Below are 14352 nucleotides of genomic sequence, written 5' to 3' on the forward strand. Positions count from 1 at the left end.
GAAATTCGACTTTTCCATTTGTTCTTTTGTGGGCAGTGCTTGTTGAGCACTTTGTTGAACAAAGTATGAGCCTCAGAAGCACGGCGACGGTGCATTGGTGGGCGCGTGCGCCTGGCACCTGCGTGCTGGGGCCCGGGCGGGGAGGCTCAGCACCGCCCGTGCTCACGGAGGAGACGGGACGAGGAATACAGAAGTGGCTGCAGCACGCTGTAACTTTGTAGCATTGGATGTGCCAGACGCAGGCAGAGCAGGAATAATTAGCTGTAGAAACCAGAGCATGCTTTATGAAAGGTGAAGTTAGCCAAGGATAAAGCCGAAGGTGTGGGGTGAATCCGAGGCAAATAGGAGGAAACGCGCTCTCCTGAGCATAGCATTCCCAGGCCGTTGCTCACACTCTGTCTGGAAACCCAGGGAGGGAGACCAGAGAGAAGATTAAACTCCGTGGAGGCAGAGGGTGCTAACTACGTACCTCTGAGTCCGGGGCCCGTGCTTCTCCACAGTGATGGCCCCTCCTCGATGTCACATGCAGGGGAACTGCTGCTGGGACCAGCCTGCAGCAGGTGGCCAAGGGCATTAGGGCGCAGAGCCTTCCAGATGACACAGTGTGCCACACGGGGAGTCTGGTGAGGTATTTGGGAGGGGGCAGGGGCTCTTCAAACCCTAAAATTATGCTAATAGGGGGCTGACTTCTCCCTGCACATAAAACAGCTCAAGCAGTGGGGGTCACTGTAGGTCAGAGGCTGGAAGGTAAGGCATTCTGATCTCCCCAGAAGGACGACTCCATCCCCAATTCCTCTGGCAGAGTTGTTACCTCTCTCCCAAAGCACAAGGAAGAGTCCAGGATGAGGCTGTCATCTTGCATTTTCCTCCAGGAGGTGAGTGAGGAGAACAGCCCCATACAGACCGGCGCTGGGACAGAGGCCCAGCTCGGTGCCTCCCTGGCCCCAGGCCTCCCTGGCATCGCCTGCACCCCGTCCTGTCTCCCCAGCACCTCACACCCAGAGGCGGGTAATGTCAGGTGATGTGTTGAGTCAACAGACCCACAGGAGAGCCCTGGTTGGAGTCCCATGGCAGCTGGCTGCAGCCGGCACCGGGAAGGGAATGCCCGGGACTGGCTGCCAGCCACCACCTGTCCTGCAGGGACCCAGCGGAAGGAAGGCAGCCGTCGCCCCAGCCCCACCTCCTCCTCCTGTTCCCAGAGTGGAGGTTTGGAAACTGTGCTCCCAGGGCTCATGTGCCGGTAGAACAGGCATCTGAGGGTCAGAGACCCGACACTGGAAAGGGTCCAGGACACAGTGGGGAGGCCCATAGCTCAGCGCTCTTCCTGGAGGTGGCAGGGCGCCATCACCAAGGTTCTCAGGGGCTCAAGTTGCCCACATTGTGGAAAGTAGAGAAAAAACTCATGGTGTGACTCCACATCTTAGGAGGCGCTCCAGGACCTTCTGGGAGCCAGGTCCTAGTGCGGCGTGACCCGCCTTCTCTCGGTCAGCACGTGGGTTCCCCTCCTCCCCCCTCCCCCCCCTCAGGCTCCGTGTTCTCCTATTCTGGTCCCTCCGAGTGGACACAGCTACTGGTGGAAGCTGACACGGTGTGAGTCTGCAACCTGTGGGAATGAGGACCAAAAAGAGGTCTGGAGACCCCTTGGTACTCAGATTCTTAAAGCCTGGCTTTGGGGGAGTTGGAACTGCCCTGAGGTTATTTAGAGAGAGAGAGAGAGAGAGAGAGAGTAGTTTGTGTGTCCACGCATCATTTATTGATCTCACCAGATTATCAGAGGGTCTTGGGACCCACAGACATTGAAGGATCACATCCTTCCCAGTTTCTGGGGACTGTCCCCAGTGGCGAGAATAACATGCAGCTAATGGCGCCCAGGAATTCCACGAGGGGCTGAGACAGAGCCGAGTCCCAGGCACAGAGTGGGGGGACCAGCACGGAGATCCCCAATCTTGACCCCGTCCCATCTCAGCAGGTTAATCACATGTACCCTCAAACCAGACTTGTGATGACATGACAGCGACAGCCATGTGCACTAGACAGGCTGGCTCCGCAGGAACCATCTGCCTGGACGATGCTATGTTAGAACCGGCATCGCGGAGACACCAGGCTGGGAAGACTTGCTTGAACTTGCATAGAAACCTGGTCATGTCCTAAGAGCGTAGATGAGTAGGGCAGGGCACTAGCGGGTAGGAGTGAGGGCTCCTGCCCAAAATATTCTGGACTCACCTATGGGCAGCTCGAGAAACCTTCCCCAGCCCCCCGGGCACCCTGGCATCAACCCAAGAGTGTGAAACTCTGCCCTCCTAGTGGGTCCGTGTGCTGCCCTGTGTCCTCGTGGGAAATGACAGTCACCACACTGACTGAGTCGCCTGAACTCCTCCTCCTCTCCCAGACCCCGCACGCCGGGGTCGTGGCCACCCACTACCCTCACCCTGTGTCGCCTGCGGCCAGCGGGACGTGCCTGCCGGGGGAGAGGAGCCTAGGTCAGGCCGCGAGGGCCTGTGTGCAGCGTGAGGGCACGGAGGGTGCCCTGGGCCCCACCCTCCCCCCGAGACTTCAGGCACCTGCTCCCCGGGGTGCTCCCAGCCACACTCATGGCTGTGGAGGTGGGTCTGAGACGCCTCCTGGCACAGGGTCACCCAGGCCCCGCTTCTGGTCTCACTGTTGCTCTTGGGCCTGACACTTCACCTCTCAGGGGCTGCAAGTCTTTCACTTTAACGTGGGGTCATGGATGTTTGTCCACGAAGGTCACTCACGGGTCAGGACTCCTCGGTGGGGCCATCCTGATTCTGCCCCGTTCAGCCAATTCATCTGGGCAGCACCAAATGGCACCTGCTGCCTTTGTGATTCCACAAAGAGCATCACAACCAGGGGTCTAGCCTGACAGTTTCCCCTTCACTGGAGAACCCTGAACACATGGTTTTTCAGAAACGGTTTTATGTGGGAAATGGATTGTTCTGGAATCTCTTTGTCTCACAAAGCAACCGAGGGTTGCCCTGGCTGGTGTGGCTCAATGGTTGGTGCATTGTCACAGGCACCGAAAGGCCTCGGGTTCCATTCCCAGTCAGGGCACATGCCCAGGCTGTGGGTTCAATTCCCAGTCAGGGCGCGTGCAGGAGGCAACCAATCAATGTTTCACTCTCATCTCTCTCTCTCTCTCTCTCTCTCTCTCTCTCTCCCCCCGCCCTCTCTATTCCTCTCTCTGTAAAAATCAATTTTAAAAAAAATTATTTTAAAAAAGAAGCGACTGAAGACTTTTTCTCTCCTCCCTTTCCCAAGGATTGTCTCTGAGCTTCAACATGCAAAGGAGGGGTGCTCTTATCTCCAGCTCTAGTGAGGATCAAGGGTCATCATGGGGCCCCTGAAGCCGAGCCCAGGACCCCAGATAAGCATGAGGAGGGCTCTCCCTAAGGCCAGGGCCCCCCAGAGGCTGGGTCCCCGCTGCAGGGACTGGTCAACAGTGAGCCCTGCCGAGGTCGGTTTTGTGTCCTTGTGCAGAGTCGTCTGCGTGCCAGAGCCGACCATGAATGACTGGACACAGAAAGCCCCATAAAATCGGTATTTTTTCCTGGATTCCTTCCAGAAGACTAAGACCTTAGGAAATGTCCTAAAAGAAGTTCGGTTCGTTTGTTTTTATAGACTTTCACCCACGCATTTCCATAATGCCGTGACTCCAAGATGACTCCCACATTCCCCAACATATTTTGAATATTTTGAATTCTGAAAGGTTGTAGAGCAGATTGTTAAAAGGGTTCATAAGCAAAACTTGTAGCCCAGAAATCTTACTCCTTTTAATACAGGAATTGAGAGTATAATACATGATGCTCTGGTATGGCCATTGCCAATGCTGATGGATTGTAACACCATCTAGACCAGCCCTGAGTCAGAAGACAAGAAACTCCACCCCTGAGAGTGAGGGGGCCCTCGTGGGGTGGGGTGTGGGGGGCGGGGGGCAGCAGGACAATATCTTTCCAATGGGCGATCTTTTGGAAACAGAGCCTCCAGGCAGCAGGGACCTGTGGGACTTTGTGAACCCTGGTGTCCACGGACCAGGCCTCACACAGGGAGGAGCAGCAGCTAGCCAGGCGCAGAGAGAGCTGGGACAGAAAAGGTTACAGATTGGAACCTTTATTCCTTGAAAAAAGGCACCCTCAGGAAAACAGTGTGTGGTGGGCAGTTCCCCCACGTGGATGCACTCCAAAGTGTTTCTGGTATTGCCCGGGGTTTTCTGTTCCTTCTTTATATATGTACTAGAGGCCTGGTGCACTAAATTCGTGCACAAGAGTGTGTGTGTGTGGGGGGGGGGGGGGGGGGGGATCTCTCAGCCCAGCCTGCACTCTCGGGGGATGTCCAACTGCTGGTTTAGGCCTGATCCCTCTCGCAATCCTGGATGCTGCATGCATCAGTGACCATACTTTTTATACAGGCGAAAGGCATCTTGCTGTTGTATGGGCAGCTACATTTTTTTGCCCTAATTATAGAAAGTAGTACAAATATGATCCTTCTGAGGCAGTAGTACCATTTTCCCCATCTTAGGGGTAGAAAAACTGAAGCAGAGAGAAGTTAAGTAATTGGCTTTGTGACACAGTTATAAGTGTCAGAATCAGGGCTGACCACAAAATGTGCAAGCCAGAGTCCATGCGTGTCATCGCTGTATTTTCAGTGTTAGAGTAGCCTTGCCAAGTTTTAATTTTTAAATCTAAGAGACTGTTCCCAATATATAGGGTAGGGTGCCTAGGCCTCACCAGCAATAAGGGCCGATTGCTGGTGGTGACCAGCAGGCAGGGTGATGGGGGGCGGGGGGAGCCTCACTGGCACTCGCCTTGGCCGGCAGCCTGGTGCCACCTGCTGGCCAGCCACCCCCCCCCACCCCCCCCTGCCATCGCCGCCACCAGTCAACTCCCTCTCAGGGGCCAGTGCGTGTCATAGCGACCAGTCGTTCTGCCGTTTGGTCGATTTGCATATTAGGGTTTTATTATATAGGACTAGAGGCCCAGTTAAATTCGTGCACAGGTAGGGTCCCTAGGCCTGGCCAGCGATCAGAGCCGATCAGGGCCTTCCGGCTGCCGGCCGGGGCCTTCCTTCATTCCGCGCCCTGGTGGTCGGGTCCAATTCCCGAGGGGACAATTTGCATATTAGTCTTTTAGATAGATAGATAGATAGATAGATAGATAGATAGATAGATTGATAGATAGATAGATAGATAATTTATTGGGATGACATTGGTAAACATGAACATATAGGTTTCAGTGTGGGTTTCTATGTTACAAGATCTGTATATTGCCCTGTGTGTCCACCACCCACAGTCAGTTCTTCTCCTGTCTCCTTATATTAGGCCCCCTTCTCCCCACACTCCCTTACCTCTGGCAACCACCACACTGCTGTTTGCGTTCACAAGTTTCAGTTTTATATCCCACATGTGAGTGAAATCAGATGGTTCTTAGCTTTTTCTGACTGACTTATTTCACTTAGCATAATGTTCTCAAGGTCCATCCATGCTGTTGCAAGTGGCACTATTTCATCCCTTCTTATGGCTGAGTAGTATTCCATTGTGCTTATGTACCGCATCTTCTTTATCCAGTCCTCTATCGGGGGATGCTTTGGTTGTTTCCATGTCTTGGCCACCGTGAATAATGCTGCAATGAACATAGGGGTGCATATATCTTTGCAAATACATGATTTTGAGGTTTTAGAGTGTATACCAGGAGAGGAATTGCTGGGTCGTATGGTAGCTCTATTCTCAATTTTTCGAGGAACCCCCGGACTGCTTTCTATAGTGACTGTACTAGTCTACACTCCCACGAGCAGTGGATGAGGGTTCCCCTTTTTCCACAACCTCTCCAAAACTTGTCATTGCTTGTCCTTTTGACAATGGCCACTCTAACAGGTGTGAGGTGATAGCTCATTGTAGTTTTGATTTGCATTTTCCTGATTGCCAGTGAGGTTAAACATCTTTTCATGTATCTATTGACTGTTCATATGTCTTCTTGAGAGAGGTGTATTTTCAGGTCCTCTGCCCACTTTTTGATTGGGCTGTTTGTTTGTTTGGTGTTGAGTTTTATGAGTTCTTTATGTGTTTTGGAAATTAAACCTTTGTCGGAGCTACTGCTTGCAAATATCATCTCCCGTTTGGTCAGCTGCCTGTTTGTTTTGTTGTCAGTTTCTTTTGCTGTGCAGAAACTTTTCAGTTTGATTTAGTCCCATTCATTTATTTTTGTCTTTACTTCCCTTGCCTTTGGGGTCAAGTTCATAATGTTCTCTATGACCAAGGTCCTTAAATTTGGTACCTATATTATTCTTCTATGTAAGTTATTGTTTTGGATCTTATATTTAGCTCTTTGATCCATTTTGAATTAATTTTTATACTTGGGGACAAACTGTAATCCAGTTTCATTTGTTTGCATGTGGTTTTCCAGTTTTCCCAGCACTATTTATTGAAGAGACTATCTTTATTCCATTATGTGTTTCTGGCTCCTTTTCGAAAATTATCTGTCTACAAACATGTAGTTTTATAGCTGGGCTCTCTATTCTGTCCCATGGATCTGTGTGTCTGTTTCTCTGTCAATACCATGCTGTTTTGATTATCATAGCTCTGTAGTATAATTTGAAATCAGATAGTGTGATAACTCCAGCTTCGTTCTTTATTCTCAGCATTGCTTTGGTTATTCAGGGTCTTTTGTGGTTCCATACAAATCTGATAATTTCTCATTCTATTTCTTTAAAAAATGACATTGGGATTTTGATGGGGATTGCATTAAATCTGTAGCCAACCCCTCATTCACTGTAAACTGAAAAGGTGCTTTGCTCAACCCGTGCCTCTTAGAACAATAGTCTGCAATGGCATTTTGAAATCAGAAACAAAATGAACTTTTCCTTCTTTCTTGTTGTTTTAGACCATGTGCATGAACAAGGCTGGCACTGCCCAACAGGGTGTATGGAGAGGAGGAATGTGTGTATGTGCATGCCACAGGGCCATCTGGTCTACCTGGTTTATGTGACCAAGGCCAGGGGTTGGCTTGTTCAAGGCCACGGCTACTCGTGGTGAAACCTCAGGCCACTGCTCACATTCCTCCAGCCACTCCCTCTTCTCCTGCTGCACCCTCCCCCTTCTCTCCAGACACAGCTCATGCCAGCACAGCCTGGCCCTGTGAATTCACCGGCTCCTGGCTCCCTGGTGTCTGGGGCCACTTGCCTAGTGTCTTGTGTGGCTGCCAGGAGCTGGTTCTGTTCTCTCATTGAGCCCATTCACTTGCCCTGGCTGCTGCCCATGAAGAATCAAAGGCATTGTCCCTCTCAGAGGCGACAGCCGCCCTGAACAAAGTCTTTAAGGACCAGGAGAGGGAGGGAAAGCCTTCTCAGGAGAACACAAGGGGAACCCGTCCGTCCTTCTGGGCCGTCAGAAAGGCCCCTAATTAGGGCAGATCTGCTTCCTTTGCCTGGAGAGGAGGCGCAGGCCTCCCCGTGTCTCTGGGAGCTTCCCCACCCGCCAGCCTGAACGCGAGTGTCCTGACTCCACACGCCAAATCCTTTAGCCAGGATTAAACAAGGATAATTTGAAGTCAGGTCGCGATGAAGAGACTGAGGGTCAGGCTCTGCTCTTCTCTGAGCGCCTCCGGCCTGGGGCTACCTGTACTTGACTCTCGATGCTTATTGCACGGTATTGTCGATTTGGGTTTGGATTTTGTTTTTGTCACATTTTCCCCAACCAGATCATAATGTGGGACTCTCTGATTCAGCATACCATGCTCCCCACTCAACGCCTCTGCCTGCTGATCAGACACGAGTAGACATAAATTGCTCTATTTAAGAGTAATGGGGGCCCGGGCCGGGTGGCTCAGTTGGTTGGAGCGTTGTTCTATACACCAAAAGATTGTGGGTTCGATTCCCAGTCAGGGCACATAGCTAGGTTGTAGGTTCAACCCCCGGTCCAGGTGCATATTGGAAACAACCAATCGTCGATGTTTCTCTTAAGATAAATAAAAACAGCCCTGGCCGGTTTGGCTCAGTGGATGGAGTGTCGGCCTGTGGACCCAAGGGTCCCGGGTTCAATTCCGGTCAAGGATACGTACCTCGGTTGCAGGTTCCTCCCCGGCCTGGGCCCTGGTCAGGGCTCGTGCAGGAGGCAACCAATCGATGTGTTTCTCTCACATCAATGTTTCTCTGTCTTTCCCTCTCTTCCACTCTCTCTAAAAATCAATGGAAAAATATCCTTGGGTGAGGATTTAAAAATAATAATAAAATAAAGAAATAAATATCCTCCGGTAAGGATTTTTAAAAAGTAATGGGGGATTGTGTCTGCATTTCTCTATTTTCCTCTTTATTTGTGAATTATTACACCAATATTTTAAAAAAGAATTTAGCTATATTATTTTTGCCCCATAATCCTTTTATAAGATAGCCACACATACACACACATACACACACACACACACAGGTAAACGGGCTGAGTGTGGGTGAAGCCTCCTGTCGGTTGGCCGTGGCTACCCTCCTGGCTGATGCTGGAGAGAAGCACCCCTGGGGAAGCCCATGGGGGGAAGCCCACCCTCTCCTCCCTGCGCCCATCATACACCCAGGGGTGGTGTGACGTCTGTGTGCTTTCTCTGGCGATATCCTTGTTGAATCCTGGCTAAAGGACTTAGCATGTGGAGTCAGGACACTCGAGTTCAGGTGTGACCTCTGCCATTTACCCCCTAAATGACCCGGGATAAGTAACCTCTCCAGTCACCCGTGTCCTCATCTGAAAAGTGGGTGTAAGCCTGCCACCCCCTCCCCTGCAGGTGGCTGCGAGGAGCACGTGGAACAGCGTGTGTGAGAGCACTTGGCAAGCAGCAAGGCCATTATTGCCGGACGCTGCCCCTCGGAGGCTGCCCCTCGGAGGCTGTTTCAGGCAGCAGTGACGAGGGGCGTAGTTTTGGTTCCGGAAGGTTCTTCCCCTGTACCCTAAACACCACACTCCTGATTCACATGTCATTTTACTTGTCCCCTCCCTCACAATCCCCTTTCCCTGCTGGTCCACAAAGGTCACCTGCTCTGGGAAGGGAGCAGAGAGGAGGCGGGAAGGCCAAGGTGGGGGTCAGGGAAGCATCTTTTGAGCTTGGAAAGGTTTCAGTGAGAGAAGTTCCTCTGCGGGCAGCGAGGAATCCTTCTGTTCCACCTGGAACAGCTTGTTCCCACCCCACCCCCCACCCCCGAGGAAAACTGCTTCATCTTCTTCACAGCCGGGCGTCCAGCGAGGTTCGGTCAGGGCTGCGCTCTTAGCGCCCAGCCGCTCTGTGGTCCTCAGCCGGATCAGGTCGGGATGGTGGCAGCACCGCCTGGGGATGGCTGCTCTCGAGAGGAGCCAGAGGAGGAGCCTTGGGGGGAAGTGCGGGGGGCGGAGGCCAGCCGCTGAGTCCAGGTCTCTTCAGCTGTTTCCACTTGAGATGTGGACGTTCTGTACCCAAAGGACGAGCAAGCGAGGGGTCTGCCCGCTCTGAATGGTCCCTGCAGGGTGCTGCGAGGGGGAGGCCTGTCACGGAGCAGGAGGGAGCCTGTCGGAGCACACGCCTCCGCAGACAGACCTGCACGGAGCAGGGAGCTGGGGCCTGGCAGGGGCAGCAGGCTCCTGCTCTCCCACCGTGTCGGCCAGCCTCTTGCTCGGAAGCAGAACGGTGGCCTGAAAACAGTAATTTTCTGAACAGATAATATAAAGGCTGAAAAGTAGAAAAGGGCATGCGACAGACGTCTCTCCTGCCGGCTGCTCCAGTGTCTGGTGACAGCGTTTCCAGGTCCTTCCAGAGGCACTCTGGGCGCATGCAGACAGGCAGTGTGCGCGCATGCGTGTGTGTGTGTGTGCGCGTGTGTGCGCGCATGTGTGCGCGCGTATGTGTGTGTGTGTGTGTGCGTGCGCATTCTTCCCTTTGTAGAAACTAGACATGGTACCATTCTACACAGATAGCTGTGCAGTTCGCTTTTTCACTCCCCACTCCGTCGCAGAGATGAGAAGGCTGAGGGGCTCGCACGCCCGATCCAGACTCTCGGCTGTCGGTGTGGATGAGCCAGACCTGGTTTACCTCTCCCTGTGGACAGGCATCCCTGCCTCCGCGTGCTCTCCGAAGCTCCGTGCTCATGAACGGCCCTCACCGTTCGGCAATCCCACAGCTCTCTCTGCAGACGGTCACAGAGCAGAATCTCAAGGAACCGTGCACTGATGGTTTCGGTCCGTCTTGCCAAAATCCCTCCGCTGAGGAGCTGATTTCCTCTGGGCCCGATCATTCCTTCATGGGTGGTTTGAGAGGTCACTGGCCCGGTGGAGGGCTGGTTCAGCCTGTGCCCTAAGTTAGGACAGACTTGGGTGCTTTTCACCGTCACCAAGGGGTGCCAGAGCTCACTGGGCCAGGCCCCCCTGTACATGAAGAACCAAGCCCCCAGAGGGGCTCTGCCCTAGGGCTTCTGCAGGCTTTAGGATGTGGTTACCCCTAAACTGCCCGCATCCCAGCCTGCTCTGTCCTGCCCCTCCGTCGGGTCTCGAGCCCCCCCTCCAGGATGCCGAGCAAGCGCCCAGGAAAGCCTGTGTCCAGTGGCCAGAGCGAGAATTAGGAGCGTGAACCACAACATTTTCTGCTGGATGTGGCGCTGGGAACTAGCCCGTCCTGGCGTCACCGACAGCAGCCAGGCTGGTGCCCCTGTGAGGACTCGCCCACTGGAAGAATCACTGATGGAACGCCCCCACGACACCGCCCCCCCATAGCCTGAGGCCAGGGAGGTGCGCAGGCCCCACAGACACCAGCACAGCAGCGCCTTCTGGTCCCCAGACGCCGCTCTGGCATCTGCATTCCTCGCCCTTCTCTGGGCGTCTCTGGGGAGTGTTGGTGCCACGACGCCGGGGCCTGGCCGGAGGAGGGCTGGGCCCGGGCCAGGTGCCTCCCGTGTTGTCCTGCCTGCTGGACGCTGGTCTCCCCTGAGGAGCTGCCAAGCCATCAGCTTCTTCCTGCTCTTGGTCCTCCCCCTCCCCCTCCCGCCTCCAGCCTCCCCTCGAGGCAGCCCTTGCTTCTCAAGACCTTTGGAAGCATTCGGGGCTTTGCGTGGGAGGCCTTTCATGTCGAAAGTTCAGAGACCTGCAGACTCGTGTGGAGCATCCCATGTCCCGCTGCGCCCAGAGGCCAGCCTGGGCTTGGCGGGGGAGGTTCCCGGGGTGACCTCGCGGTCTTGGGGGCTCCCTGGGAAAGGCACGCCTCCTTTCCTCCTTTCACTGGTTACTTCCGAAACGGCCACCCTGGAAACATGCAGCCCCACACTCTCTGGGCACCAGAGGGAGAGGGGATTGGAACTGAGCCTGAGCCTCACCCCTCCCCCTCCATCCTCTCTTTGCCCCGGGCTGCCAGCACTCCCTCCCCCCTCCCCGCCTGGGCAGGGCCTGGGGGCAGGAGAGCACATCCTGCACATCTGGTGTCGTGTTGGATGCCTCGGGTGACAGCTGGCTGCCCACAGGTGGAGCTGCGGAGGACTTCCAGAGAGGGAGGCTCACAGGCCGAGGTCAGGCAACTGGATGAAGTGAGGCCCGAGTGGAGGCCCTGTGGGGAGTGAGGACAGGAGCAGGAGCAGGGACAGGCGTCTGGAGCGTGGCACGGAGCAGCACGGCGAAGGAGGCTCGGCTGCGGCTTCGTGGCTGACCAGTCCTTGTCTAGGTCAGAAGCAGCAAGTGGGTGGCCTCAGCCGTGTCCGGGGCATCTTTGCTTTTACTCACGTGACTTAAATAGTTTGAATAACACATTTAAAAGAAAATTTTCATTCAGTGACCTGGAAGATGTGAGAGACCAGGCCCAAATCCCGATTGTTTCTCTTGGAAAACAAATCAGTATCCGGACACATTCTTGTGTGTTTGTGTCCTGGACCAAACCCAGCAGGAGTGGACGCTCCCGGTTCTGGAGGCGGGACTCCGGGACCCAGGGCCGGCAGGGCGCCCTCCCTCGGAGACTCTGGGTGGAATCCTTCCTGGCCTCTCCCAGCTTCTGGCGGCTTGTCATTCCGTGGCTTGTAGATACCGCACTCCAGGGTCTGCCTGTCACCTGCCACCTTCTCCTCCAGGGGTGGGACTCTGGGTCCTCTCTCCTTACAAGGACAGTCGTGGCCTTGGGGTAAGGACCCGCCCTCCTCCAGTCTGATCTCATCTTACCTTGGTGACATCTGCAAAGACGCTATTTCCAAGTAAGCTAGAGAGCTATGAACGCTGGGGGTCCAGGGGGTCCCAAAGATGTGGACGGAGTCGGCGAAGAATGTTTTACATGGAGACAGCAGAAAGATCCCGAGGCAATGAGCCTTTATTTTTATAGTCAGAGGTAAACAAGGTAGTGGTTACCAAAGTTACACTGTTCTTATGTGTTTCACTTGTTTACACTGTTCTTGTGAGTTTCACTTGTTCTTGGTATTGCTGCACTTCCCTCAGCCCATTAGCTTCCCAGGTAAGATCTAGGGAGCGTCATAAGGTCAAGCCTAATTATGCTAAGTGGACTGTGCCCTCTAAGCTGGGGCTTGTTTGTGACTTTGCCAACAGGTCAGTCCGAGGCTTAATCCTATATTGGCTCCCCACATATCTTGACAGTACCAGCTTGTCCCGTCTGGTCCTTAGCGTATGTTGGCATGTGATGGCTGCAGCATTGACCTTTGTCCCTGTCAAATACCTTGGGGACTTCCCTCATCTTATCTCAGGCAGCCTGGTTCCTCGCCGTGTGCCTGGGCACCGTGCTCTGTAGGGAGGACAGGCGTCCAACGGTATTTGACCAAATGGGAGAAAACAGCATCTGATGTGTGTCCGTGAGAAACCTTTCACCCAGGCAACTCCTGACCCGGCCGAGCACCCGCAGGCAAGGGGGCTGCCACGACCTTCGCTGGATGATGAGGGGATTTCTGGACACGCTCACCTTCAGGGATGAGCCATCGGTGTGTAGAGACTGGTCCCAGAATTCACAGTTTAATCATATCATTCTTCCTCTTGAGATTTGGGCTCTTGGAAGTGGAGGAGCCTCGCTCTGCCCCCCCCCCAACACCCACCACACCCCAAGACCTCTAACAGCTCCGTGTGGTTTCCTCCCCAGCTTCCGGCCTCTCCTCCTCGCCATCGACGCCCACCCAAGTGGCCAAGCAGCACTCCTTCCCCCTCGAGTCCTATAAGCAGGAGCCTGAGCGACTGGAAAACCGCATCTATGCCTCGTCCTCCCCTGCGGACACGGGCCAGAGGTTCTGCCCGGCCTCCCACAGCCCGGCCCGGCCTCCGGCAGCATCCCCGGCTCACTACGCTCCCTCCAGAACCGTAAGTCAGGGCGCGGCGACTGGCCTGGGAGGCAGGGCCCAGTCTGGGTGTGCTCCCCTGGAGCTGGGGCTGCGGCTCCTGACAGCCATGGGGTATTTATCGGGAATCACAGGCTTCGAGGAAAAGTGGGAGGGCCCAGTGGGCGGATGGAAGGCCCATGACAAGTGGTAACACCTGGAACATGACCAGAACCAGCTCTTTGTTCCCTCTGCTTCTTTAAAAAAAAAAAAGTTTTGTTTGCATTTATCTTGAGTGGGAGACTAAGGTGACAAGTTACAGGCAAAGCAAAAAGCAAGCACACAGCTTTTTAAGATGGGAATGTGCTTCTAGAGTTTTCTGATATGAATTTGCCGTTGCTGGAGGGGGGCAGCATGCTGAGAGGGGAGCCTGCCTGGTGGAGGGGAGCAGCGTCTCTGCTCCTTCCGAGGAGGTCAGCGAGGCTTCCTGGAGGAGCCCCCGCTGCCCCACACACGGCCCTGCACATGGTCGCGGGACTCCGTCCCTCTCGCCTGCCTGGTCCGCGTTCCGTACGCAGATGCTCTGTACTGGGTCTGTGCTCAGCAAGGACGTACGACCTACCACTAAGATCGACCTGTGCAGATACTGCTCCGATTCGGTTGTTTTCCTCTCCTGAGCTGGTGGGACCTGGTAGCACGAGCTGGGGCCTGATGGCAACAGGAAGCCTGTCTCGGCTCCGTAGGCTGGAAGTCTGGCATCGAGGCGTTGGTGGGACTGAGCCCTCCGAGGTCTCTGGGGCTCACGGTCTCCCCAGCTCCTGTGGCCCCAGGCTTTCCCCGGTCGCAGCAGCATCACTCCCTCCCACATGGCTTCTTCCCTCCTTGTCTGTCTGTGTCCGGATTTTCCTCTTCTTATAAGGACACCAGTCATATTGGACCAGGGCCCAGCCTGACCCAGTATGACCTCATCTTAACTTGATGACATCTGCAAAGACCTGACTTCCAAATACAGCCACGTTCACAGGTTAGGACTTCAGCATGGCTGTCGGAGGGGCGGAGGGGCGGAGGCGGGGTGACGACCCGTCCAGAACAGTTATCTGTGGGAGAAAG

At 54.5% G+C, this 14352-nt stretch overlaps 1 protein-coding gene across 4 annotated transcripts in view; it reads left to right on the forward strand.

The window, feature by feature from the left end:
* PRKAG2 (protein kinase AMP-activated non-catalytic subunit gamma 2) overlaps positions 1–14352 on the forward strand; it is a 222088-nt gene that overhangs the window by 123649 nt on the left and 84087 nt on the right. For all 4 annotated transcript variants that reach the window (XM_070423630.1, XM_070423628.1, XM_070423629.1 and 1 more), the window contains one exon: positions 13071–13285. In XM_070423630.1, coding sequence (XP_070279731.1) covers positions 13071–13285 — 215 coding nt within the window. The remainder of the gene's footprint in view (positions 1–13070; positions 13286–14352) is intronic.

The sequence above is a fragment of the Myotis yumanensis genome, unplaced genomic scaffold (assembly GCF_028538775.1).
Source record: "Myotis yumanensis isolate MYYU_CA2020_CCGP unplaced genomic scaffold, mMyoYum1.0.hap1 SCAF_9, whole genome shotgun sequence".
Classification (NCBI taxonomy): Eukaryota; Metazoa; Chordata; class Mammalia; order Chiroptera; family Vespertilionidae; genus Myotis; species Myotis yumanensis.